Source organism: Felis catus, chromosome A2 (assembly GCF_018350175.1).
Source record: "Felis catus isolate Fca126 chromosome A2, F.catus_Fca126_mat1.0, whole genome shotgun sequence".
Lineage (NCBI taxonomy): Eukaryota > Metazoa > Chordata > Mammalia > Carnivora > Felidae > Felis > Felis catus.
In genome coordinates this window covers 82783646-82811169 of record NC_058369.1, presented here as the reverse complement: position 1 = coordinate 82811169, position 27524 = coordinate 82783646, and the positions used below count along the sequence as shown (strand labels likewise).

General features: G+C 41.4%; 1 protein-coding gene across 11 annotated transcripts in view; it reads left to right on the top strand.

Moving 5' to 3' along the window:
• MAGI2 (membrane associated guanylate kinase, WW and PDZ domain containing 2) overlaps positions 1-27524 on the top strand; it is a 1363649-nt gene that overhangs the window by 1191800 nt on the left and 144325 nt on the right. For all 11 annotated transcript variants that reach the window (XM_045053218.1, XM_045053217.1, XM_045053215.1 and 8 more), the window contains 3 exons: positions 5247-5338; positions 14292-14484; positions 20851-21099. In XM_045053218.1, coding sequence (XP_044909153.1) covers positions 5247-5338; positions 14292-14484; positions 20851-21099 — 534 coding nt within the window. The remainder of the gene's footprint in view (positions 1-5246; positions 5339-14291; positions 14485-20850; positions 21100-27524) is intronic.

Sequence of the window (27524 nt, the reverse complement as noted above, 5' to 3'; positions counted from 1 at the left end):
TGATTTTTGACTCAGATATATTTATCTTAATTATAAGGTATTTTTATTAACTTTAGCTGCCCATGATGCTTAGGTACAGAGGCAAAATTGATAGTTGGAAGTCCTAAACAATGCAATTATGAAACTAAGTGCTAACTCCATAGTAGAGTAATGCTGTGGTTTATCGAGTATACTAGATTGGTGAGTATCTTAAAACAATTAAATTCAAGAAACATTTATTTAGCAACTCCTACAGGCTGTGCATAATGAAATACAGTAGATGATAAATGTAATTATGCCATCATCAAAGAAAAATGATCATGAGAAACAATGCACCCGTAGTCAGGACTTTTGAATGGACTTCTCCCAAAGCCAAGAGAACCAGGGTGTGGAGTATCACAGAAATCACTTCCAGGAGAACTTTCCCTTTTTAGAAACAAAAGAAATCAGGGGGCATAAGGGATGCATCAACAGTGTCAAATGAGGCACAGAAATCAGTAGGAATGTGGAAAGAGAAAATGACCATTTGATTTGGTCATTAGGATGTCATCAATGACCTTAGCGAGAGCAGTTTCAGAAATGCCAACACAGCTGGAGCCAGACTGGCAGGAGTAAGTCACAAATGAGAGACTGAAGATGGGGAAGACCCCACTAGAGACTACTCATCCAAAACAGAAATGGGTGGAACGAGGAGGTGTTTGGTATGGGGAAATCTGAGTTTATTTTACAGCTGAAGGAGAAAACCAAACCGAGTGGGAGTTGACTTCTACTAGAGCTAAAATGTGTCTGGCCACATTTACATTACCAAAGGTATAAAGGAAAACAGTAAAGAGAAGGCATTCTTTTAAAGCAAAAATGTATTAGCTACCTATCTGGTAATATTAGATTCAAGCGATAGAAACTACTTAATTTCTATTTAACTCATTCTGTATCTGGAGTGTATTGAGAGTTCAGAAGCCAGGAACATATTTAACAACCATCTTTGATTCCTGATTCCTTCCTCAACCTCTTTCCTAGGTCTCTTTACAAGGAAAAGCCAAACAACTAATGCTCTTTCCAGCAGGAAAAATTGAATGAATTCATTCTCTGTGCCAAACTGATAATAAACCCATGGTATTTACATTTTAATTAAAACATGAAAGGGGATTCAAGTACCAAAATTTAATTGACATGTTTGCAACATCCCATGTGCCAAATCAATCCTTAAAAAATGCCATTCTTTGCATTTTTGAAGCTTGAATCCATTCATAAAATTAATCAGTTGTGTTCAGTTACCCATCCTTTTCCCTAAAACTGTGCACAGTCATGTCTTTCCAAAGCTAGACCAAGGATACATACAGCTGTGAAGCTTCTGGAGTCTTAGTGAAAAATAAGAAAAGCAGTTTTTGAAATTCTGCTTTTCCCTATTATGAGGGAGTTTGTCCATATACCTGGATGTGGCCACCATTTGCTACTTTTAGTACTATTAGTTTTTTCAATATTAGTGGGATCCCAGGATAAGTCAGGACTTGTAAATTCCATCTGGGTAGTTTGCCACAGTGGTCAATGGAAAGTTACATCTGGGACAAATGTCTTAACATGATTTACTTCATAATGCCTGAAGATCCTGGGACCCAGCTTCTAAGGGAAAAGCAACAGTGGCCAGAAATGGCCATTGAACACACATAGCCAAAGAGTATTCTGCCTCTCCCCAGTCTAAGCAATGCCTGAGAATACCCCTGACAGTTATGCAAAAGGGGCTGAGGAAGAAGAAGGTAAACAAAGAGCACAGGAATAAAATAAACAAGAAAGCAGAAAGAAAAAAAAAGATGTCAGTGGGGCCATGTTTGAGTGACATCCAAAGTGACCCAGGTCCCACCAGGTGTCTACCAGACTCCTTCATCAAACAACCTTCCAGGTGTGTGGTTAGCAAACCAACAGAAGAGAGAGGCGATGATTTTTAAATTCTGTCACAATGAGGTGAAGAGCTGGTCCCTGGATTTCTCTGCTTTAAGTTCTTGCATTAACAGGAGGAAAGAGAAATCATGACACAGTAATTTTAAATGTGCCATCTGGCCAGAAGAGCAGCTAAAGGAAAGTATCAGAAACATCATAATCTTATAAGAGAACTAAAAAAGTAGGGGGGAATAAAAGAGTAATGTCTCTCAGCTTTGTGTATATAATTTTAGTTATTTTTTAAAACCAGACTTAAAAGGATGGGGAAGGCAGGGGAAGAAGCCAAAGAAAAATTACCTTTCTAAAAGCTCTTATTTTCCAAAAAAAAAAAAAAAAAAAAAAAAGTACTACTGCCTTAAGGCACAATCTATCATTTAAACTTTTTTTCCACTTGACTCTTTCTCTAAAGTTTCTATGTCCTGCAGCCTCTCAGTCTATGTTCAAAATTAACAAAGAAATTTTTTAAAATCATGTCTGCTGGCATACGTCTCTAATGGGTCTCTCTGCCTGTGTCTATATGTTCATGTACCATGAAGCTAGCCATCTCTGTCTGGAAGAATGGAAGGTGCAGATGATACAGTTGGCACATAGCACCCCACATTTGAAATCAGAGCAGTCAGAGCAATAGTCAGGAGATCGTAATGTCACCAAACTGCACACAGAGAATAGGGGGAGGAGGATAAATGCCGGTCTCTCATCTGTTCTTCAAAGTTAAATAAAATTAACCAGCTAAAATCTATATTTTTTCTACTAAAAATAAGAGCCCTGAGTCATTCATTAAAGAAAAGCTTTCTGATTCCTCCAGGACTTACAGCATCTTCTGACACAAGACAACCCCCTTGTCCCCTGGCATGTCTCAAAATTCTGTTCCTGGGATTGCCATAATTTCGGCACTTTGGGCGGGGGGGGGGGGGGGGCGGTGGAGTATTATTTAGCAAATAAAATGGATTGCATAGTAAACTGCTTTTAGAGTTCCTCGTGCAATATGGATTGATGCTGAAGCCATTGGAAGAACAATTTCCCACTTACCTTACTCACCAATGATGCAAAAATGAAAATATTTATAAGAGTAGGTGGAACGTTCTGATTATATAGTGTGTGTGTTCTCTTTGTATTTTTTATGATCTCTATTTATCTTTCATATGATCTAGAGTCCTGTAAGTGTGAAGTTACCTAGAGAAGAGATTACTGTGAACAATCGCATCATAAACAACTAAAGATTTCTAAAATCTTGGGCACTATCTGTCATCTTCCCATCTCCCCTTGCCTTTATCCTCCCTTGGGAGGAGTACCCATGCTTGCTATGATTTTAGAGGGCTATTCCACCTGCCTGGAGTCCCAAAGCCCCAAAGGAGCACACACTCCCAATATGAGATTTCATACATGATGTTGCAGACCCCAGGAATAAACTAAGTTCAAAAGCCAATTGTGACTTGTAGAGTATAGGGCAAAGTTTTCATCTTCCTTTTGCCACCCAGCTGAATTCTTCTAAGTTCTCATCTTTCAAATATGAATGATAATACAATTTATAAAAGATGACTAATGGATGTGGAGGTCCAACTGGTTCATCTTTTTTGAGTTTTATATTAGTCATTGAATGGAAAGGACTTTGGTTATATGTGCATCTGCTCATGAGAGGGAATGAATGGTCATGGATTCTTGCACAGTATATACATATATACAAATGTACTTTGGGCTTGACTCAGTTTTGTTTTGTTTTTTGAGAACACTAGCACAATCAGCTTACGCTTACATTTCAGAAATGAATGAATTTCCTTTTGTATATAACTGGGAATGCATAGCCCATACTGGAGGACACCAGGGCAAGCCCAATATCATGTGCCTTGTTTACTGGATCACTGCAGCAGCCCCACTTACTATAGAGCGTAGGAAAGATTTGCCTGGCCATCATTCACTGAGTCTCTCTCTCTCAACTCTATTACTATATATCCAAGTAGGTCAGACACAGCTTCCTGTGCCACGAGGATCCTTCTCTGAAATCCCATCCCAATTTTCAAAACCATCCTGTGTAAGCAATTTAACTTAATACTTGATTCTGTAAGTTTTAATACTTCCTTTAAACCATTAAGGCCTAGGATCACTAAATACTACTTTTTTTTTTTATTTTTTTAACTTTTATTTATTTATTTTGAGAGAGAGAGAGCATCTAAGCAAGAGTGGGGGGAGGGACAGAGAGCAAGGGAGAGAGAGAATCCAGCAGGCTCCGTGCTGTCAGCACAGAGCCCAGTGTGGGGCTCAGTCCCACAAACTGTGAGATCATGACCTGGGTCAAAATCAAGAGTCGGCTGCTTAACCGACTGAGCCACACAGGCTCCCCAGGATCACTGAATACTTCTTAAGCAAAGGATGGCATTAATAAGTATTTCCCAAAGTTGCTAATCTTTCATTGGCATCCTAACAATGGCCACAAAAGTATGCGCAACTCAGTCATGATGGAGACTTTACCCCCTTGAGAAGGATTCAAAGGCCCAAGGGTAAAGGGTAAGCATGAATCACATCCTTCTTAAACAATCAGAAGAGTTCTTATTGTTTTACTGTATATTTACTCTAAACTTGAAAAAATTGACATCCAGAGTGTCCCAGCTTATTTTTAAGTGTGTTTCTGTTCTTTCAACTAACTGCAGAGAAGTATCTCTCTTCCAGTTTATTGTGGATATATTAGTGTAGTAGTAATAGTGAAGTCAGTAGTGAATCTCCTCGTGGCTTCCACATCTTAAAATGTTTGGGGAGATATGAGTTCACTCAAATGCCCAATACAGAAAAGTTTAAATTCTATCTTTTCTAATTTTTACCATTTAAAAAAAGACAAATAGGCATATGTTTGTATCTCCCCATCCCCGACACACACTAAATTGGATGCATCAAGACATGAGCAGATATTAGTAGATCACTAGGCAAGACTGTACCAGGTAGCTCCAGGATATTATCTTCTGCTCTCTCGGATTTCTAAAACGATCATTCTAGTCACAGTCAACATCCTCAGAGTGACAGCCAATCTTCCTGAGAGCAATCTGAATGCTCTCAGGAAAATAAGGAATTATAAGATGATCATTTTTTTTTTTCAGTCAGGAAATTTGTATGTTCTTTCTGCCTATGGTAATACTCTTGTTTGGTCACTGTTAATCCAGAGACTACCTAATTTGGGAACATTTTGTCACCATATTTCTTTTTATCCTCAATGCTCTCCACCAACTCTAACAGCACTCTCATTAATCACATCCACGAAATTAATTTATCATCAGTGTGTTCAGTTTCTCAGGGAGCGGGGAGGGGACAGGATTCATCACTCAATGGGATCTCCTTTATGCCAGGTCCAGATTATAAGGAACTGGATGTTCACCTTCGCAGGATGGAGTCTGGATTTGGCTTCAGAATCCTCGGGGGGGATGAGCCTGGGCAGCCGGTAAGTTGAAACTTCTTTATTTCCACACTGTGGGCTATATATTTTATGTGTTTGTGCATCAGGGGAAATACCACCCACTATGACATCTAAAAGAAAATCTTTGAGGACTCAAGAAGAGTTTGAGGTTTGGTGTGTTTTTTTCTTGCTGTTTAAGTTCTCAAAACATGTCAGTGTTTTCATGCCAATAAATCCTCATAAGTTAATGTACATACATTAAGAGGGGACATTACTCTCCTTAGAAGGGATTGAATTCCTCTTGAATATTTCAATTATTTAATTGTATTGGACCCCTGGTCACTCTGGACAGCACCCCATAGGTAAGCCATAGTATGACAGAAGGTACATGTGAAGAGGTGCCTTGGACCAGCAGAATTATGTATGTTTGCAATCCGGACTGCACAGGAGAGAAAACACAGGGATAAACAGAAGCAAAACCAGGATCAATGCTGCAAAATCTCAGGCAGATTCAAACTAGGGGATTCCCGTGAGATGTTCACAAAGTGAACTTCAGTTGGCACAACATTGGGAATTTGGGGAGGGCTCTGGAGAAATTACACACACACACACACACACACACACACACACAGTCATTATACACCAGAGTAAAAGCATAAAATAATATACAGAAAACATTGCAAAGCTAGATTAATGAGCATGTATCAAAATATCAGCCATAAAATACTCATTGTAAAAGATGTGTCTTAAATGGTACCCAATATGGCTAAGTCAGATTCATGAGAGGTTTGAATAAATAACACCCCATTCCAGCTCAAGTGCCTTAACCCGATCCCAGCTCATGAAAGGGAGTTAAGCTGTAAGCCTCAGTTTCCTCATCTGTAAAATGAGGATTATAGTGCTCTCTCAATAGAGAGAAAGCTTTATGAGAAAAGATGTGAAAGTGAATTTACCAATGAGGGTTATCTGGACTTCCCTACTAGTGTTTTGAAGGAAGAGAGTGCCACGGTAAAATACAGGGCTCAAATAATTTTGGACTTTTATTTATCCAGAGATTAAATTAAGGATCTCATATCATGGGTAGAAAGAACAAATCTCACTTACATTCTGCTCCCTTTCACAGACTTGTTCTCCTTCTATTTGCCACGTGGTTCTCAGTTTCTGAGGGATCCTCAGTCATCTGGTCAGGAGACATCCTCACTCTTCTCTATAATTCATCTTGCTTTATATAGACAGAACCAACAATAGTATCCAGTTCCTTCACATATGTAAATATTTAGCCTCCTCGCTTCCACAGGGTATTTGTCTGACTTAGCTTCCTTCAGGATTATTCTCTAACCTGCTCATATGTCTCCCTATTTAGTTTGATCAACAGGATTTAAAATTCCTCCTAAGCAGGGACTTCGTCTTCCCCTTTTTATTCTCCATTAGTGCCCTATAGATGAATGGTGTGCCATTAGCCAAACTGGAGGTCAAGGTCACAGTCCTCAAGAAAGCCAAATCTGCCCCATATGCCTGACAACAACTGCAATAACTAAAAAGTCTGAGGGAAGAATGTCCCTCACTTCAGACACTAGCTGCAAATTTAAGGGTCCCATGGCCTCCTTCAGATTTGATAATTCACTAGAATAACTCATAGAACTCAGGAAAGTACTGTACTTATGATTAGTTTTATAGTGAAAGGGTACATACTAGGACCAACCAGAAAAAAAAGAGGGGGGGGGGCACATAAGACAAAGTCTGGAAGGGTTCCACATGTAAAACCTCCATCATCCTCAAGGACAGGTTATCCTCCCAGCATGGATGCACAGAGGATTGCCAACCAGGGATGCTCACCCAAGTTTTGGTGTCCAGAGTTTTTATTGGAGTAGGAGTGACTGAGTCATTGAGGTGATTGAGCTCAATCTCTAGCCCCTCTCCTTCCCAGAGATCAGGTCGATGTCACAAGATTCAAAGGCCCGGTCCTCTAATTATGTGGCTATTCATTCTGGTATAGTCAGCCCCCACCCTAAGACTGTAGGTGTGGCTGGCTCCACCCTGAATCATCTCCTTTAGCATAAAGTAACAGGTACTCACCATGAGTCTCCTCATTAGCATAAACTCTCAGGTTCAGTACAAGGGGTTCACCATGAACAACAAAGATACTCCTGTTGCAATAGTCTGAAGGTTACATTTCAGGAAAGGCCAGACATCTTTCCTGAGGCTCAGACTAAATTCTTTATTGTACACCCATATGTTTAAAAGATACTAAGTTAAGGAAGTAATGGCACTTTAAGTTGATCTTTATAGCATTGTGAGGGATACTGAGACTTTTGTAGAGCATTTAAGGGTAAATCCATTAGAATTCATTATACTTTTTCTAACATAATGCTTCAAACTTACCAACCCAAGGGGTCTCTGCCAGAAAGACGAGGTTCATATTTGTTCCAGAATGCACTGACTAACATACTTTTTTCCGCTTACCAATCTGGGAATTCCTTGAAGGCAAGGACCATGTTTTGATGTGTCTATGTCTTCCAAGCCTAGCACAGAGCCTGGTATAATAGATATTTGCTAAATGAAACTGAAGAGAGCCCTCTTCACCCAGCCAAATCATCACCTGAATGTCTCAGAAAAAAAAAATCTGGAATTTATATTTTCTGAGGCCTCTAGATCCTATGGGCTCTGTAGAATTAAAACGGCCTAGTCCTGGATATAGAATTAAAACAGCCTAGTCCAGGGATGGTGTCCTGCTAACCCTACAACATGCTTTGTTCAACCCAGTGCTTTAAAATTTTGGAAAAACAGCTAATTTCACATTTTTAAAAATTCAGATTTCCATAATTCCTTGAAAGATAGATATAGCAACATTAGGCTTATCTTTCTCCACAACAACAACTGGCTGGAGCTATGTCATGGACCCTTTTAGACTGAACATGGCCACAGCTCCCAAGACCCCCTTTTGCCTGTGTTGCTCATTTAGTCTACTGTCTTTGAGATTCCCAACCCCAGAGGACTGGATTTAAAGGTGAATATTTTGTACCATAGGAATCTTCAATCAGGGCCAGATTATGGTTTTTACAAGCCCTAAGCACTGAACATGTGATCAGTTTCCTTCCTTTATATATAAATACAAATAAGAGATTAAACTATGAAATGAATGTAAGGGAAATAAAGTTCCAGCTCTTTCCATGATGCTTACTTCAATACAGTCTTTGAAATGTAAAATTCTCACTTTGCTCGAACCCCTCCCCCGCACACACACAGGCTCATGCTTTGTCTGCTTTGCAGGTAAACTAGCACCACACTCAGGAAATATTTTCCTCAACAGTCTCTGCCTCCCCAGGGGGAGAAAGGACTGCATGACAGTTCACAGGGAAGGCCTGGTCTCAGCTGGCTCAAGAAGGGAAGAGTCTGGCTGAAATTTGCCTGGCACGGAAGCAATAGAATTGTTGCCCAAATGGAACACATGTTGCTCAAAATGAAACTCAGGTGTGTTAATGCAGCCATGGTCACCACCTGGCCTCAGGACAGCTTTCCACCTAGTCAGTGCACTGGCTCCCAGATTCTCAACCCTTCTGAACATTGGCTTTGACTCCAGAGTCCTCTCTCCCATCCAGTGGGCAGGCATCCAGGATCTGTGATAAGCCTCCTCAGATGACATAGATTGCCTGTTATCCCCATTGGGTTTATTTAGATCTATTCTGGTTTATTCTTTCACTTGAATGATTTAAGACACATGCAGGCTGCGAGTTACAATTTTGATATTTAAGCCATTAAAGTAGAAGCCTAAATCTTCCTAAAGCAAGCAAAGCCAGAAAGTAATGCCCTGAAAAACCAGAATGTTGCACCTCAGAAAGATCATGTCAGGAAGAGTGACTCTACTGTAAAGATTTCCCATAAGCCTTTCCTTCCTGCTTTCCTCCATGGTTAAGCCCAGAGATAATATATAAACAAAATGTGCTGGCCTCATTTAATTGCTGATGTGCTACAAAAGAAGAGACTCATGAGGTGACTCGGTCCCCAGCCACAGGAGGTCTCATAAATTACATCAAACAGGTTTCTGCCTCCATATATATGAAATGGTACTGACATCTCAGGGTGCACATTAAACACGACAACATAGCTTTTGGCAAATAATGAACAGCAGGAGTCCAGCTCCAACAAAGCATATGGGCATTTTTTCCTGCAAGAGGAAATACTTTTCACAGTTAAATAACAATAGAAATAGAAAGAAATGAAAAATTGCCAGAAAGGAACAAAAATGAGATTTCCAGCTGTGAGCTGAAAAGAGATGGGAAGGCATCAAGGTGGAAAGACAGAAAATGCTGCAATGGAGAAAAACTGTTTGTAGAAAGAAAGAGGTAATGCTAGACATACTCCTTGGTCAGGGAGTCTGTGCAAACTTGTGGAGAAGTTTTGGAAGGCAAGAGCCTGAAATCTTCTGGCCACATTGTCGAGTTGTCCCAGGCTATAATTATTGCAGATCAGACCTACTGGGGCTGGACTTGCATTAGGTAGAGCAGGAAGGAATTAAAGGAATTAGAAGGCCTGCACATATGATTTTGGTTTTGTTTGTTTCTTAGTTATTTGCTTGCATTTTCGTGTGTGTGTGTGTGTGTGTGTGTGTGTGTGTATGTGTATGTGTTTTCCCCTGGCTCACTGGGATTTCAGCCACTTGAATGTGAACCGCTATTATTTCATATCAAATACTCTGTTTTGTTCCATGCCCTCATAGCCTGTAAGATAGAGTTATGGAGTTATTATTGTGATTCTTTTGTTCTTTAGAGAAGTCACTTGGAAAGATAAGACCATGGGTCCGTTGTTTATGGGGTCAGGGGGCAGTCTTTTTCGAGCTCTTTGGCCACAAAGCTCTTCCTTCAGGGCCAAAGCACCAGAGACAAGATAAAGAACTCCTCCAAGTGCAATGAGAAAACTGATGAGTGGGTCTACACGGGCTGAAGGATCCAGTGAGGCTCGACAGAGGTGTGCGTAGTGTGAGACCAGTGTTGGTTGGGAAGGCTCAGAGGCCAGTGTAGCCCTTGGAAAGCAAGACTGGAAAGAAAATGTAGCCTGATGGGCCGGTGAGCCCAGACCATGTGCTTGGGGTGAGGGAGGCCCTCAATAGACCTGCAGAGTGATCAGTGTGATGTGTCAAGGAGCTCAGGCCAGGCACTGGCAGGAGAGTCCTTCAGCAGACTTAGAAGTGACCAGTGAGACCATAGATCCCATAGCCATTGGACCAAGTGAGAATACTCAGAATCTCGTTAGTAAGAGTGTGACAGAGCTACAAACTGAAGCCTCCAGCCTCTCTTGGGAGCTTGTTAAACATGCGGAATCTCAGGTTCCACCCCAGGCCTGCAGAATCAGACTCTTGCGGGTAGTTCCCAACTCTGTGTTTTAATAAGCTCACCAGGTAATCGGTATGCACCCTAAAATGTTAGAACTACTTGATTAAAGGATCAGATGTCCCAAGGCATGTTCTCGACAGCCTAAGCATACGTTAGAATGTCTATACATTGAAAAGCTAGTGTGAACTACAGTGCAAGAAGGAATCATAGATCATCTAGTCCCTGCAGTGACGGTGGCAGACAGGAAATAAACTAATAGAATGGCTGGAGCATACAAAACATATTTGAATTAAAAGGAAAAAAATAAGTTGTGTTGGTTGTTTTCCTGAATAGAGATACATAGAGCTAGCTCTGTATCTGCAGTGAAATATAATGCACAAAGGTGCAAAACGGCCAAAGGCGAAGGAACAACAGCCCCATGAGAGCCGGAAGCAGTGACAGTGTGTGTGGTCAGTCTCTCCCCAGCAAAGGCAGCAGTTACTGATGAATGGAGCGAATGTGACTAATGTATATAGCTAATGGGCATGCGACTCAGTGCCTGCTCCAGCACACCACGCTCAGTGCAATTCAAGCTTGTTTAATAGTTTATGTCAACCTCTGTTTGAAACAAGGTAGAGGATGGATTATATAATGTAGTTATGTAATAGTATATATGTATATAATAACAACATAAGACTATACAATAAATTATATTGAAGTATTATGTTGAATATACCACTTATTTGGAAATAACCATGTAAGACTTGATAAAATGTCTTTGCTCAAATGTCGACTTCTCAGGGATGCCTGCCCTAACCAGCTCTCACACCACCACGGCCACATGACTGACACCCATCTACCATCCCAACCTGCTCTCTTTTTTCCACGGGACGTGCCTGCTAGCATGCAACATAATTTACACACTTACTACATACACTTCTCATTGTCTAACCATAAAAAAAGAAGTTCTATATGGTAGGGATTTGTATTTATTGTTCACTGATGAATTCCTAACACCTAGAAGGGCCCATGGGTTCAATAAATATTTGGTAGATAAATTAATTAGTAAGAAGGGTACTCATATCACAGCAATGCAGCTGAAAAGCAGATGTTTTACTGGGATTTTTCTTTTTTTTAATGTTTATTTTTTGAAAGAGAGAGAGCACGAGTGGGGGAGGGGTGGGGTGGAACAGGATCCCCAATGGTCTCTGTGCCGACAGCAGAAAGCTACATGCAGGGCTCAAATTCATGAACCATTTGATCATGACTTGAGCCAAAGTCGGACACTTTAATGCTTAACCGACTGAGGCACCCCAGCGCCCCTACTGGGATTGTCCTTTTAATGGATGATACTATACTAGTATCACCTAGTAACACAGAAGATAACTTCAAGAGTATCTTTATATCTTTGCTGTCTGCTTACAGCAAGGGAGGAATGGGAATTTTCCAATGTGACATTTTGGGTTGTTTTTTTTTTTTTTTTCCAAAGTGAAATTTTGTTTTTACTATTTTTGTCGAGGGCCCAATTGCAGCCCTGGATCTCTCAGTTGTAACCTATATTTTGGCTCACTTTCATCAGTTAGAATCAGAACTATAGCTTAAAGTTGATAATTACCAGCCAAGGAGTTCATGAGCCATTTTTTCTCTGTAACTAGCTATAAACTCTCTCACTAAGGCATGTAGGAAATCTAAAGGTTGAAGCATTTTGAGGGACTAACCCAGCTAATGCAGCTTTTCAAGGGGCTGTGGACAAACATAAACATCCATTTTAACTGGCTTTTGTACAAAGCACTTAGCAAATCTTTGAAGGGCTTCTTAACAGGTTGAGTCTTATGAAGAATAGATTGGAATATCTTTAGAAAGAAACTCCTAAATTCAGGTTGGCATGACAATAAGGGAAATGGAGAATGTCAGAAGCGTGCCCGACTACTGGCCTATAGCAAATGGGTGCAGAGTGTCCTAGGGGAGAAATCACACTATGCAGCCAATCTAAGGCAGGATACGTGTGGTTTTCCTTGTGATAGCACTAATGAATCACCGATCAGAGCACAAATAATTCCACGTGGAAGCAAATCTACCCCCACCCCCTCCCCAGGAATGGGGAAAAGTAGCTGTAGTCATAAAGGACTTTTTATTCCTATGGATAAAATTCAGTGGACGAAGGCTGTGAAGTCCTCAGGGAAAAGAGAATACTCTTCAGACTCTAATTTTCCATATACCTGAGAAGTCCTGGGCATTCAGACCTGGTTGCCATGTTAACAGGCCACACTGAGCAGTGTGACCAAGTAAGAATCTGTCTGCTTCCACACCTGAAGACCTGTAAGCCTGCAGATCACATAGCAGCAACTCTCCAAATTAGCTGGGATCCACAGATCGGCAATTTGGAAGAAATCATTGTGCCTGAAAGAAATAGTCTATGAGCAAGGGATCATTTTATAAAGACTTAAAATAAAACTTAGACTACAGTCTCTGTAATATTATCAGGCTAAGGGTAACAACTGCCTTCAGAGCTGTATGGCTAAGCCACTTGGAAAAAGAAAAAGGATGTCCATTGTCCATGTATTGGAAAATTTATCTGTAGGTTAAATAGCAAAACTAAAATATTTAGTACTATGCCTTTTCAATGACAGAGAAAATAAAGCCTTGCTGATGGATACTAACCTAAATGTTTCAAATGGGAAGAGGGAAACCTTATGTTATGCCTTTTATTATGATTACTCGTTCAGGGAATTAAAATTCACATGTTTCCCAGATGTGTACCTCCCCGTTTCCGGGTATGATAGTCACCTAAACATCAGAAGTATTTCCAGTGACAGGCAGAACCGGGGGTGTTCTTTGTGCAGGGGACAATGCTCTAAGGAAGTATTCAAAGGAATGGAGCAAAAACTGGGAGGAGGTTTGACTGAGACTTTTCTAAAATCAGATGGCCAGAAAAGCCAACTACGAGTTTTGCTTTGTTTTTATTTTATTTTCTCCTTATCTCCAGCCTTTCAAAGCAAAGCAAAAAACAAAAACGTTTTGAACCTGTATCAGTTTCATAATATGCACAAGCAGCTAGTTTCCCTGACATTTTTGGAGCACTCACTATCTGCCTCAAGCAGATAGTGTCACATGCATCATTTCATTCAATTCTCCCAACAACTCTGTAAAGTAGCCCCCATTACTTTACGTCCCCATTTTGCATGTGAAGAAACTGAGGCTCACAGAGGTTAAGACTTGCCCAAGGCCACACAAATAAGAAGTGGAACCAAGATTCAATCCCCAACTTGTTTCATGAACGGTAGCCAATAACATCAGGTTATTTGGGGTTAGAATTTTCCTTAAGGGTGATGACTAGTGGGCCAGGAAGCAAATGCAGCAAGTTCAAAATGTTAATTTCTCTAGAAGGAGTTAGCAAACTGGAAGAGTAAGAAAGAAACCCTGCAGCCCCTCATTTTTCAGTTTTCAAGTACATGCTCAGGTTTGGAGTAAGGGGTAGAAGGTGGAAATAAAGCTTTACACCAAGGTGTACATATATATACAGAAATTAGATCTATAAATGATATTATTACCTATTACTATTATTACTATCAGTTACTATCATCTATTGTCTATTATTACTATGTATTTACATAAAGAAATTATATATACATAGATATGGGAGGAAAAGCTGAAATGTAAATATCCTTCCCTTCTCACCGCGTCTCTAGATTTTGATTGGCGCTGTCATTGCCATGGGTTCAGCCGACAGAGACGGCCGCCTACACCCAGGAGACGAGCTGGTCTATGTCGACGGGATTCCAGTGGCTGGCAAGACCCACCGCTATGTCATCGACCTTATGCACCATGCAGCTCGGAACGGGCAGGTCAACCTCACTGTGAGAAGGAAGGTGCTATGTGGAGGTGTGTGACTAAAGCCAGCGGTTAGGGTTGGGGATTAGGTGCTGAAATGCTTTTGTGGGACAGGGTAAGGACACTTGAAACCAAATTTTAAATCAGTGTCTATTTTACACATGGAAAAATGTCACCCTAGATATTCCAAATGTAACTGTGATTTTGAAAGTGCAGATTTTCACCCCAGTAGTATAATTCCAAGCAGTCTTTCAGGCCTATGTTTTCAGTGTAGTCATTAAAAATTTCTAGCAAAGCCTGGGGCTAATTTGAGATGTGTATGCTCTTTGCTCTTTGGTGGATGCTCGTTATAAAAGGAACATTACAGCAGTGAAAAAACACAGCTTTTGAAAATGTTCCTCATTGTGTTTACAAACGAAGAACCACCGCATTTTGATACCATAATAAGGCAACTAGGATGGAAAATTAGCCTCCGTTGTAGAGCCTGATAAAAGGTAACAATAAAACCATGACAAAAATACAGTGGTACGTCACTCTTAGAAAACGCAATTCATTTAATTCCAAACTTATGAAACCGATCAATCAGAAGCAGTTATTCCCCTTACAACCATGTCTCAGCTTCATAAAAGAACACACCAAAGACTTAACTTTCAACAGTCACTCTTCACACTCATAACAGGATTCAGTTCATCTCTCTCCACCATCTCAGTCCCCCCAAAAAAGATTTATATTTTTATGAATATGTCTGTTACAAACATCAACTATTTTTTGTAATCTAAGCACTCAGTACTGTTGGGAATGGGGTCCCAAATTGCCTGTGCTTTGTCCCGTGAATTACAAGAAGAACAGCACCGACGATGTTCTGTCACCTTCTGCCCTCGTGGCCACCGGCCTCTCTGCTCAGCCCCTTGGCCCTCCTCAGAGAGATTAGGAGGGACCTGAGTGGCGTGAGCTCACTCATGTTTACAGATGAGGAAACCGAGGCCCAGAGGTTCAGTAGCTTCCCCGAAGTCTTCAGCGAGTCAGTGATAATGCAGAGGCTCTTAGCTCCCCAGCCAGTGCTTGTTGCCACCTCAGGCCCCCGCCCAGCCCACCCCCAGTGAATTCAAAACGCGAGACCAACCTTTAGCAAATGTCACTCGGTAACATAAGGAGTCTTCCATATGTGTTATTACTATAACACAGCTGAATTTTAAAAAGTGGTGGGGGACACCAACTAATCACAGGCTGTGAGTGACTAGGGAAAATAAGACAGTAATTGAACTAAAAGTCCCCGTTTCTATTCGAGTCTTCTAAAAACTAGACTTTGATCAAGGGCAATCATTTAAAAGGGCAAGTCAGAAGAATTGTCAGCCCTCACCAGTAGAGACTGCTATATATCTTGTATGGTATGGAGGTTTTGCTACGAAATGACATTCATCTTCAGAAATTCATGGCATACCACTTGACCCAAAGAAGTAAAACACCTTGAATTATGCCGTATCCTTGGGCAAGATGCCAGGAGGATGACAGTGTTTGCTTGGTTAACATTTAACTGTCTCTCTCACTAAGAGTGATTTTTAATAAAAAGTTTGCTGAGCTATATGTTCTGTGACCCAAAGATAAATTTAAAAGATACCTGATTTACAAGGAAATATACTGCAAAGTGCAAAACTGATGCACCAACATAATTTCATGCTCCCCTTGCCACGAGCTGATTATGGCAAATTAAATTTTGTTCTAATCAACCCAAGCTATTGGAGTGTATGCCAAATGCTGCAAAAATGTATTCTTGCAATTTGCAGATCATGTGACTTTTGTGAAGATGCTCCTTGCTGCAGTTCTTACCAACTCTACTCATTAGGCTTTCGAGTGCATTTCAAGTGCATTTAATTTTTGAAAATGCTCTGCTGCAGACTGCTCATTCACACCAGGAGAGTTTGCAAGTTAATTTGGCTCACTCTTCCTTGAAAGCTTCATCAGTATTGAAAATGATTAAGTTCAGGAAAGGATACTCTGATAGTAAAGTAAACGCCTAGAAATAGGTTGGAACAGATTTTTTAAAAGCATAGAAAGACAGCCTTTCCTCAGAGCTGCTGTTTCTCCAACAGAGAGAAGGGACAGCTACAAATGGATATGACAGTGGAGATGCCTTTTCAAGGGCTGTTATCATTATTATTATGCTTTCCTAAGCAAAAGCAGTGGGAGGTGCAAGCCTGGCTTTCGAGAAGATGGTTCAGAGCTGAAGGGAAGTGAGCAATCAGCTTGTGAAGAGACAGATTGAGTGAATGAGAAGAGGGGCGGATTTTTCCCTTCCTGCCTAAAGAGAGTGGAGGTATCAGGGGCTGGGAAGAGGAGAGGTCATAAGGGTTAAAGCCTTTAGCGTTATGCTTGCCTCGGCTTATACAAACGTCCTGCTCCTCCTCAGAAGATGCCGGGCACTGGCTCCAAGTTGATGCTCAAGAGAAAACCACATCTATTTGGAGAGATACCAACTGGTTAATGACATTGGCCAGAAATTAAAGTAACACAAAAAACCTGCAGCACATATTAAAATATATTTAAAGTGTACACACTAAAGATAGAAAGGCAGAGTTTTCAATGAGCTAGATCCTCAAAAAGAGAAATTGTGGAGTAAATGAAGAAACATCCAGTAATTCATCCAATTTTATTTACCAGATAATTATACCACAGATCTTGCACTTTAAACTAGTTTTGAAAGATATCTTGTCCATGCCACCAGCTCCAGTGTTTAGCTGTTGTGTTTTTTTCCAAGGATAGTAGAAGAGTGGCTTTATTACACTGGAAGTACAAATATTTATATGTTTAGTAGCTCCGCTTTGAGACGTTCAACCTAATGACAAATTATTTTGAATACACATTATTCGTCTGAGAGAAGGGTGTCTCTGAGGAATTTCCTAATGTGTCACTCTAGAATTGATGTGAAAGAACACTTTATGACTTAATCAAAACATGTTAGAGTCCGTCTTAAAGCTATCCATCAGTCTCTTTTCTCTAACATCCAAGGCAAAGTCTAATGTTTGGCTTAATGCCGAGAAAAGGAAGGTTTCCTTGGAAGCTGGGTGAAAAGTTTAGCCATTGTTTAGGATGCCAGTGGATTGCCCGGTCATGGTTACTACACTTTTTGTGAATTCTAAATGCATTTGCTTCTTCTTTGTCTATGAGCATGTCACCATTTAAATAAGTTGTCTGCTTTGAAGAGTATAGAGGAGGAGTGCACAAACTGAAATGTCTGCAGGCAGGCCCGCCCCTAGCATTGACAAGGCACAGCCCCCTGCTCCAGCAGGCCCCATGAGGTGCACATACATGGGGACACTCCAGCCTGTGCAAGCATACCCCATTGCCTCAGCCACATTTCAAGACAAGAAAAGACAAGACAAGACGTGTACAGTGCTGCCATCCTTCTGAGGTCCTGAGAAGAGGCCCAGGCACATTCTGGAATCAGACAAGGTCAATTGGTTACAGAACCCTAGAGTCCTGGTACCCAGAGTGTGATCTGGAAGGGGAACAAGGGCTCCAGTTGAACAAGTCTCTTTGGCTCTGCATACTCCTCACTCTATGAGTAAATGAGTAACTCAGGAATCTGCAGGAGACACTGGGGGGAAAGGGGGAGGTGGTCGGCACTGGGGCGACTTGCAAACGCAGACCCTGTGAAGGCAGCCACCACTACCCAGCGCTAGCTGATAATTGTTAGATATTTCGAGAGAAACCAGAAATCTGTATTTCTGTAAAAATCTCTTTTTGAAAACATTGGCAACCAGTTTTAACAATTACTAAGCAAAGGATAGACCAGCACTGAACCCAAATAACAGATGGGTCTGGAGGCCAGGAGCAGTCCCCGGCCAGCAGTTGACTGTTCTCATGGAAACTGCCTCACCTGGAAGACGTTGCCAACGACTGCTGCCTTCCCAAATGGGGACCTCTTCCAGTCAGCTCAGTGATGATTTCCAGTATGACCAAGGCTCAAGCTAAAAATTAATTATTTGGCTTGAGTAGATACTAATTGACTGAATTCTGTATACCCATTTGTGTGTGGGCCAGAAGGATGAGTCAGAGATGCTGGAAGTGAGTGAATTAAAAAAAAAAATGCACATGGTATTTGGTCACTTTGTGACATTCACTGTATTATTCTAAAACAATGCTATCCATGCCCTATACCAGAAAGGATTGTTGGCAAGAAGACAGTCTCATTTGGATCTAGAACCAGCTGAGTAGAAAAATAACACAGAATCAATTCTATCCTTCAAAATCTACCGTTGGAAATCTTCTTAACTCCCTGGCTTTAAATGTGCTCATGTTGTTAAAGAACTTTGTTTTAGAGGTTGAAAGAGAAGTCCAAAAGCAATAGAACCATATTCTATTAATGGATTGGCCCTTTCGCTTACTCAGGGACCATCATGCTGACTTAGTGCATGATGTTCTTCTAGACCCTATGGCAGAGCCACTCCCAGCCACTTACTACAAAGACAGATCATTTTCCTTCGTTGCCGCTCTCCTGACAAGTACAGCCCTCAACCCCCTAAAAATATGACAGCCAGAAAATGAGATCTCTTTTGTCACTGCCTATGACATTTAGTTACTGATTTGGTCCAATAACTCGAGGAGATTTTCAATTTAACGTTGCAGCCTAATAATTGTTTTTCTTCTTCCTGACTATCTCTAATCACTTTATTTCCAACTTGCACAAGGACTGATAAAGGACATGTGCTTTACCAAGACAATAACAGCTTGTCTTTGGATGATATTTTCTGGTGGGGAGGGTACATCTTACAGGCACTTTTAAATTCTGGTGGAAAAGAGGGAAAGACTTTGATGTTGACATTTCGTTCTTTTATCACCTCAGTACATTTCTTCCAGACGTAAAGTATCCATTTGTTTTCTTTAATTAAAACCTGATTAATTAAATCTTACAGAAAAATTCGAATATATCAAATGGTAATAAGCAGCAGCCTAGGTCTTAATCATTCTGCAAATACAAACAAGAAATGAATGCATTTTTGTAAGGCTGTTTTTAATCCGAGTATATGAATAAAGGCAGCTCCTTTTTCTTTACAGTATAACAAAAAATCTCTTAGAGTCTGTGTTCTTTCTCCCTGATTTTTGAAGTGATTTTGATTTTTGAAATGAAATTATTTTTCCTTTCAGAATGGAATCACAGCTTATGAAGTTAAAAGCCTTCACTGGAATTTTTGCTCATTATTTTTAACTTGCCATATGAGACACCTACCAGAGTCCTAAGATGGAGACCATATCTAGAGATCCAAAAAGAAATCATTAATTGTGATTACTTTCCTTCTTACTATTTCTCTGCTCCGTAAACATCTTTTGAGCACACTAATCAAATTGTAAGATGGGGATGAAACCATCCTATTTCTAATTACAATATTCTAAGTACCTGCTTCAGTTGTTTTCATCCGAATACCAAATCCTAGGTCTTAAATTAAAATGACAAAATTCTTTCTGGATGACAGATGAACTTTCATTTTTAAAAAGTAGGTTCTCTTGGCTTCCAACTTTCCATCATTTCTCCCTGTAAATAAGCCTGTTTTCTCATGGAAATATTGGTTTGGTTTTTCTGGCTGATAATAGTGTATCTACAGAATATAAATGAACAACGTCGCCAGCACCTCCCTGAGAAATTCAAAACTCATTGTCCCTTATCATAACATCATCGTTACATTGATCCTAGAGCAAGTGAAGTATGGGAAGGACCCTTTAAGAAGGATGTTTCCCACCTGCACGGAGTGAATTAACACTTATAGGCTAACAGAGTATCACAAAATTAAATAAAACCGTGGCTCCTTAGTAAAATTATGATGGGTTCCTTTACATGGACACCCCCTTTACATGGGGGTAAGCCCCACTTACCATATCCTACAGCAGCTTTGCTCAATGGTGGCTTGGAAGCCTCATCTGGATTCCTGTGCCCAATCTTCCTAAATTTACTGAAAACACTTTCCACAGGTGGACCCTGAAGATGCACAGTTGTTACAAGTTCTTTAAGTAATTCTTATGCATACTGCAGTTTAAAATACTGTCCACTTGTTTTATAATCTTCTTTGATCAGTTATTATTATGCAACTAAGAACCTTAATATATAAAACCAGGCATTGTCTTGGAGGGTTGCAGATTTAACAAGAGGAAGATATAAACTACAAGCAGCACAAAGAAAGCCAGTGAGGGGGTTAGCTGTGTTTGCTGTCAAGGGTGGAATGGGGCTTAGACCTGGGTGCTCCACAGCTAGGTTTGTAGCTAAGTTTGTAGCCCTTCACATGCCCTGCACTCTTGGGGCTAGAAGGCAATCAACCAACCAGTCTTGTAACAATGCTAATGTCTACAACTGCACCTAGTATAGCAGAGGCACTCTCCAAGACCCTTGTGAAATAACCGACTACTTGGGTACAATGTGTATTGCAGGGGAGCCCTGCCCAGAGAACGGGAGGAGTCCAGGCTCCGTATCAACCCACCACAGCTCTCCACGCAGTGACTACGCAGCCTACACCAACAGCAACCATGCCGCCCCCAGTAGCAATGCCTCTCCGCCCGAAGGCTTCGCCTCCCACAGCCTGCAGACCAGTGATGTGGTCATTCACCGCAAAGAGAACGAAGGCTTCGGCTTTGTCATCATCAGCTCCCTGAACAGACCTGAGTCCGGATCCACTATCAGTGAGTGATGGCTTCACTTGCCTTTGCACAGAGGGTCTTGTGTTCATTTGTTCTGGTGGTGGGGATACTGGACGTGCAGATCAGAGGACTGTCATAGGTGTCTTGTGCAGTGGGAAAGTTACGGGCTGTGAGCACAAATAAGGCATCTTAACACATGATTAGCCAAACATTGCTGAACCTTTGGCTCAGGAAGAATACAAGATCATACCTGATGTTCCCCTGACCCCACAACTCCCATAAAAACCCTCATTCATTCATTTTAAACTGGGAAGAAAGTCAAACCAAGTGGTGTGGGATGTTGGTGTGAGGGGAAGGGAGCTGCCTCCTGTTTGATAGGATGAAATTAGATATGCAAAAGATCTGTGAGGAAAGCAGTCCAGGAGGGAGCCTTGAGGTTAGAAGGAGTTCAGCATTCCAGAACTCTGTAGAAGTCCAGTGTGGCTGTGATGGAGTGGACAGGGGAGCACGGCATGAGACCAAGACAGGAGCCAGGCTGCACAGGGCCTCACACGCCCATGGGAAGAAGTCTGGATTGTAACCCAAGTCATGGGAACCCTGGAGGGGGTTAAGCAATGGACAGAAATCCGGTTTATATTTTTTAAGTCTGCTTTTGTGCAAAATAAAATCAGGGGAAGAGAGCAAGAGTGAAAGCATGAAACACAGTTAGAAGGTCATGTAAACAGCCCTGTGGGTGCAGAGATACTGGAACCTTCTCCTAGGGTAGTAGCAGTGGAAAAGGGAGTTGTACGTGACTTCACCTGGGGTTCCTCCAAATCTGTGGGTCTGTACAACAGGTGACAGTCAGAGGTTGTATTTCTCTTGCAATCAGTCATCTTATGGATTCTCAGTCTCCTTGGTGGTTTTCCTTTTAGCAACACATTCCAGAAGTCACTCGGCCACTGGCAGGTGATAGGACAGAAGAAACAATAGGAAAATTTGCTTCTTTTTCATATTGAAGTGATTTAGTCCAAAATATTATACATAGAAATACCAAAACAAAGAGCATTTAGACAAAAAATAATTGAATCATGTTGCAGTCTTAAAATTCTTACAAACTGTGGTTGTTTCCAGCACATGGGGGAGGGGGAGTCGTCAAACAATACTCAAAAAATTAAATCACTGAGAATGAATAAGAACTTTCTTTTTTTTGATGTTTACTTATTTTTGAGAGAGAGAAAGAGAGATAGAGCACAAGTAAAGGAGGGGCAGAAATAGAGGGAGACACAGAATTCAAAGCAGGCTCCAGGCTCCGAGCTGTCAGCACAGAGTCTGACGTGGGGCTCGAACTCACGGACTGCAAGATGGTGACCTGAGCCAAAGTTGGACCCTTAACCGACTGAGCCCCCCACGCACCCCGAGAATGGATAAGAACTTTATATGATAAAGTTAATGTTATCAAAACACCACCAGGACTGAATAGAAACAATTACCTTTGACAAATTTAGGAGTGAAAACTATAAAAGTGTTGAACCTCAGCGAATATGTTGCAGAAGCTAAATTATATACATTTGAAAGTGCAATTTTATTTCTCTTTCCCTTCATGACAAGATGAAGAAATAAATCCAATCTTTAAGCAGAGAGTAAAACAGGATACTGTCAGTACAATAGATTCACCAAGATTAAAAGGACATAAGACTAAAGATTTTCGTGAATTATATAAACAGCGTTCTAATAATTTATACTTGGGGAAAATGTTCACAGAGAGCTTTTGTAGCTATTCCAGTCAGTCAGATTGTTTACTGGGGAAGGAAACCTAAAGGACTGGAATAAAAATAAAAAGTGTACCACCACAGTTAAAGTGTTAAACATGTATTTAAGGTCTCAGCTTTATTCGAAGTGTGACAGCATTATTGCTAAATGTAGAGGGAAGTGTGTGTGTGTGTGTGTGTGTGTGTGTGCATGTGTGTGTGCACACATGCACTCATTACATAGAGAAACCACAAATGCTTTTTCTATTGCAAATAAACCCATGCATAGGTAGATTTGGAAAACAACAGGTACAAGTGCTTATAATTAATGTGAATTTTTCCTCCTACTAAGTGACATTAGACTGACCTCAAAAGAATAATTCTAGCCATTTTCAAAATGGTATATTATTTTATATCACCCTAGAGAGTGGAAATATATTCATAATGCTTCCTGGCTTCTTTTCTCACATATTTATTTCTTTCAATTTAAAGAGTTTGAAATGCAAGTTGCCCCCATGTTCTGTGGGAAGAGCAGTTATTACACTGATGGCCTGCAGCGTTTACAATATATAATTTGCAGCATGCACCTGAAAGCTTTCTGGACCTAATGCTGCTTCATACTTAACTTCTGTTACAATTTTGAGCTCTAATTTTGAACAGAAATGCTAAATGCCTCATGAATAGTAAAGAGCCACCCCCATGTCACATATCATTGTCAGAATATCAAGGGTCCTTGGCTCTATGAGTCTGGAGAGCATGATACGATCAGGTACTCAAGAGTCACAATCAATCATGGGGCTTGGGTCACTTCCCTCTTCGTGTCTTACCTGAGCCCAAGGACCAGGAACATGATCATGGTTTTTCTCATGGCTCCTGAGCCTTTTTCATTGGCAGACAGAGTGCTGTTTTGTTATGCCTTTGAGAGGTGAACCACCTAAAGTATATGCCTGGATTCAAAACCTGGCTTCATCAATGCCCACCTGTGTGACCTTGAGGAAGTTACATGACCCTTTGGGCCACAGTTTCCTTGGCAGTAAAGAGAAGATAATGTTAGTCCCCATGCTGATGGGCTGCTCTGAATGTTAAATGAATTAGTACATGGAAGTGCTCAGACCAGCCCTGGCTCAGAATAAGCACTAAGTATGTCACTGTTGCTGTCTAGACCTCTGTCATCTTTCCATTCCATTAGCTGCTCAGAACTCACATGGGCTGTCTGTTCCATCAGACATGAGTCAGCACCCCCACTCTCCCAGAACAGCTAGATATGAGCAGCCAATGAACAGCTCTGAGGTCCAGCTCCTCATCCCCACGTGCTGACCTTCTGGGAGCACAGTCTTCTCCCCCCGCCACCCTGCAGCCTGGGTTGGGGGTTGGGGGTTGGGATTAAAGCAGCGGAAGCCACACCAATCCAGCTGAGTATGCCCCTTTTTTGCTGAGGCTTCAGGCTGGAAGTGTCCCCAGAATTCTCTAGCCAATAAACTAGAAACGTCATGGGAAACATCAAAATTCAGGCCCGAAGCTGTGCCTTTTACAATCTCCTACAAATATGATGTCTCTATTGAATTTATCAGAGAAGACAGGAGAGATGGAGAAAACAAATGTAAATTTCACCACCCTGAAGGTGGAAAAAAGAGTTACTTTCTGGATGCTGGATGTTCAACCAGTTGAGAACTTGGGAAGTAGGGTTCCTGGATTATTTATTCCCTGGCCTTTAGTCTGGCCCACATTTCCTTTTTCCAAAATATTGTTTCCCAAAATTTAAGAAGAAATTTCCTTTATATTAGTTAATGTAATTAAGGAATGCCATTTCCTTCCAAAGCCAGTGACCCAGGAGGCCAAACATTGCTTGGAAGGAGATAGAACCTAGAAGCCTCTATCTGAGGTCCAGCAATATCCTTCCTGATTTAAAGCGGGAATAAGCAAATGTCCTGAGCATTTTGTCCCATTGTCCAAAATATTAAGTACTTTCTTTTCAGACCCTAAAATTGGAACCAAGAAAACAAAATGGTTTGCAGACCAGAGCCTGGGACAGTAATCTGTAACAGGCAATTGAATTTTAAATTCTTTAAAAGATTCTAACAAATATTTGTATACAAAGATGTTTGTTGCCATGTTATTGATAAACATGGAATATTGGAAACCATGTTAGAAACTTCTCAAAAACTGGAGACTTTGGTATATTTGGGAAGTTCAAGGCATTTCCTGCCTTTGTCTAGCTCTGTTGTGACTCTCACTGAGGTCTGTGTGCACAGGATACAGGAGACTCAGGTCACTGTCTGACTCCAAGCGGAGCAAGTGCTTGCTCTGTGAAGATGCCCCTGTGGTCATGTGCACTGGGGTTGACAGGTTGGGGCTTCCCAGCCCAAGACTGAGCCCTGACATCCAGGTTTCACTGAAGAGCTATCACCTGTCTTTGTACATGCTTCCTGTTACTTTCCCCAAACCTGCTTTCCTACCAGAGGTTCCCAAGAAGGGCTTTGGCACAAATGATAAAATCAAAGTAAACCCTCAGTCTCCTGCTGTTCAGGAAAGTTATGTTGGCATTTATGGGGTAGACGTACACAGGCAGCTTCCACATCAGTGGGAGAGGTGGGCAGCTTGTTGAGAGAATTTATGAATTTAGATGCAGGCCGATGACAAGCTGAGAGGGAGAACATATTCAGGACAGCAGCCACAGCAACAATCCAAGCAGTCACAGTAGGGGCACGGTCATCATGGCCCTTCCTGCCTTCATTGGTATTGTCCTAACAGCAGGGACTCTGTTTTCTTTGGGGGTAGGGGTGGGGCCTCAGGGGCTACAGAATCAGGTGCTGGACCTTTCTAGTGGAGGGTGAATATGAAGTGGGCACCAAATATTGGGGTGCATGAGAACGGCAAGATGAATGGATGAAGACTCACGATGAGGGGAGGATTTCGTGATAATTCTGGGAGCATGTGGGTGCTCTTACCTGTCCCAAAGTGCTGGGTCATAGGCAGACACTGTTGCAAAGTAAGTGGCTAGTAAAGGCTAGGGCCCTCAGAGAGCCACCCCCGTCCCCAAGCAGGCCAGAGTTCCCATCCTAGGAGGATGAGCCAGGAGCCCCTTTCCACACACACACACCTGGCCATTGACCTTACTTTGTAGATCAGAAAGCTCTGCACACCCTTCAAGCCACTCTTGGCTTATGGAGGAGTCAAAAAAAAAAAAAAAATGCAAGCATATCACCCGTTAGCATACTGCCAGCTAATGAACAATCTTTCAGCTCTGTGCCGGCGCGAAAAATCTTTGTTTCCACATGTGTGCATTCTCTGGCACGGGTTGGAGTACAGACGTGGTCATTGTTAACTTTCCCTAAGGCCCACTGCAATCTGACATTCTAGAACGAGTTCGTTATCTTTGGTAAAATGCCCTGATGATTTTTCTCAGTATCTTTGATGTTATCCATAGGGTCTGGAGTTTAAAATTTTTTCTAGAAATGCAAAGGCTTACCTAGCAGGTGTCTTATGACATTTTAAGGCATAGTTTCCTAAAAATGGTGAAATAAAAGTGAACAAAGCAGTGAAACGGTTTGGGATTTTTCCCACCAAAACTCATCCCACAGACCATGCAGCCACTGAATAGTCATTTGAACTTAGGGAAGTACAAATTAAAACCAAAAGCCAGGGCGCCTGGGTGGCTCAGTCGGTTAAACGTCCGACTTCAGCTCAGGTCATGATCTCATGGTTTGTGGGCCGGAGCCCTGAGTCAGGCTCTGTGCAGACAGCTCTTGTGTAAAAAGCCTTGGGTGAAACTGAGGCCTGGATCGTATTTTTCATTGGCACAGGCTATCATTTTATTTATTTTTTTTAATATGAAATTTATTGTCAAATTGGTTTCCGTACAACACCCAGAGCTCATCCCAACAGGTGCCCTCCTCAATACCCATCACCCACCCTCCACTCCCTCCCACCCCCATCAACCCTCAGATTGTTCTCAATTTTCAAGAGTCTCTTATGGTTTGGCTCCCTCCCTCTCTAACTTTTTTTTCCTTCCCCTCCCCCATGGTCTTCTGTTAAGTTTCTCAGGATCCACATAAGAGTGAAAACATTTGGTATCTGTCTTTCTCTGTATGACTTATTTCACTTAGCATAACACTCTTCAGTTCCATCCATGTTGCTACAAAAGGCCATATTTCATTATTTCTCATTGCCACATAGTATTCCATTGTGTACATAAACCACAATTTCTTTATCCATTCATCAGTGGATGGACATTTAGGCTCTTTCCATAATTTGGCTATTGTTGAAAGTGCTGCTATAAACATTGGGGTACAAGTGCCCCTATGCATCAGCACTACTGTGTCCCTTGGGTGAATTCCTAGCAGTGCTATTGCTGGGTCATAGGGATGAGGCTGCTGGAGGCCCCCAGGAAGCTCTACCCCACACTTTACCCTACCATCCTCAAGAGTAATGTGGCACACTCCTTGTAATACCCTATGGTTACCCAGCCTTGCCATAAATGAAGTCTCTAAATATCAGTAACTGATAAGTGCCTTGTCTTATATTTTATTGGTTTAGGTTATAGCAGCGGATCTTCTTCACACCTCCATATTGAGGTCTGTTCATTGATCATCTTATTTTCTTTTAAGTGCATTTATTTATTTTGAGAGAGAGTGCTGGAGAGGGGCAGAGAGAGAGGGAGAGGGCTGTCAGCACAGAGCCCGATGTGGGGGCTTGAACTCATGAACCGTGAGATCATGACCAGAGCTGAAACCAAGA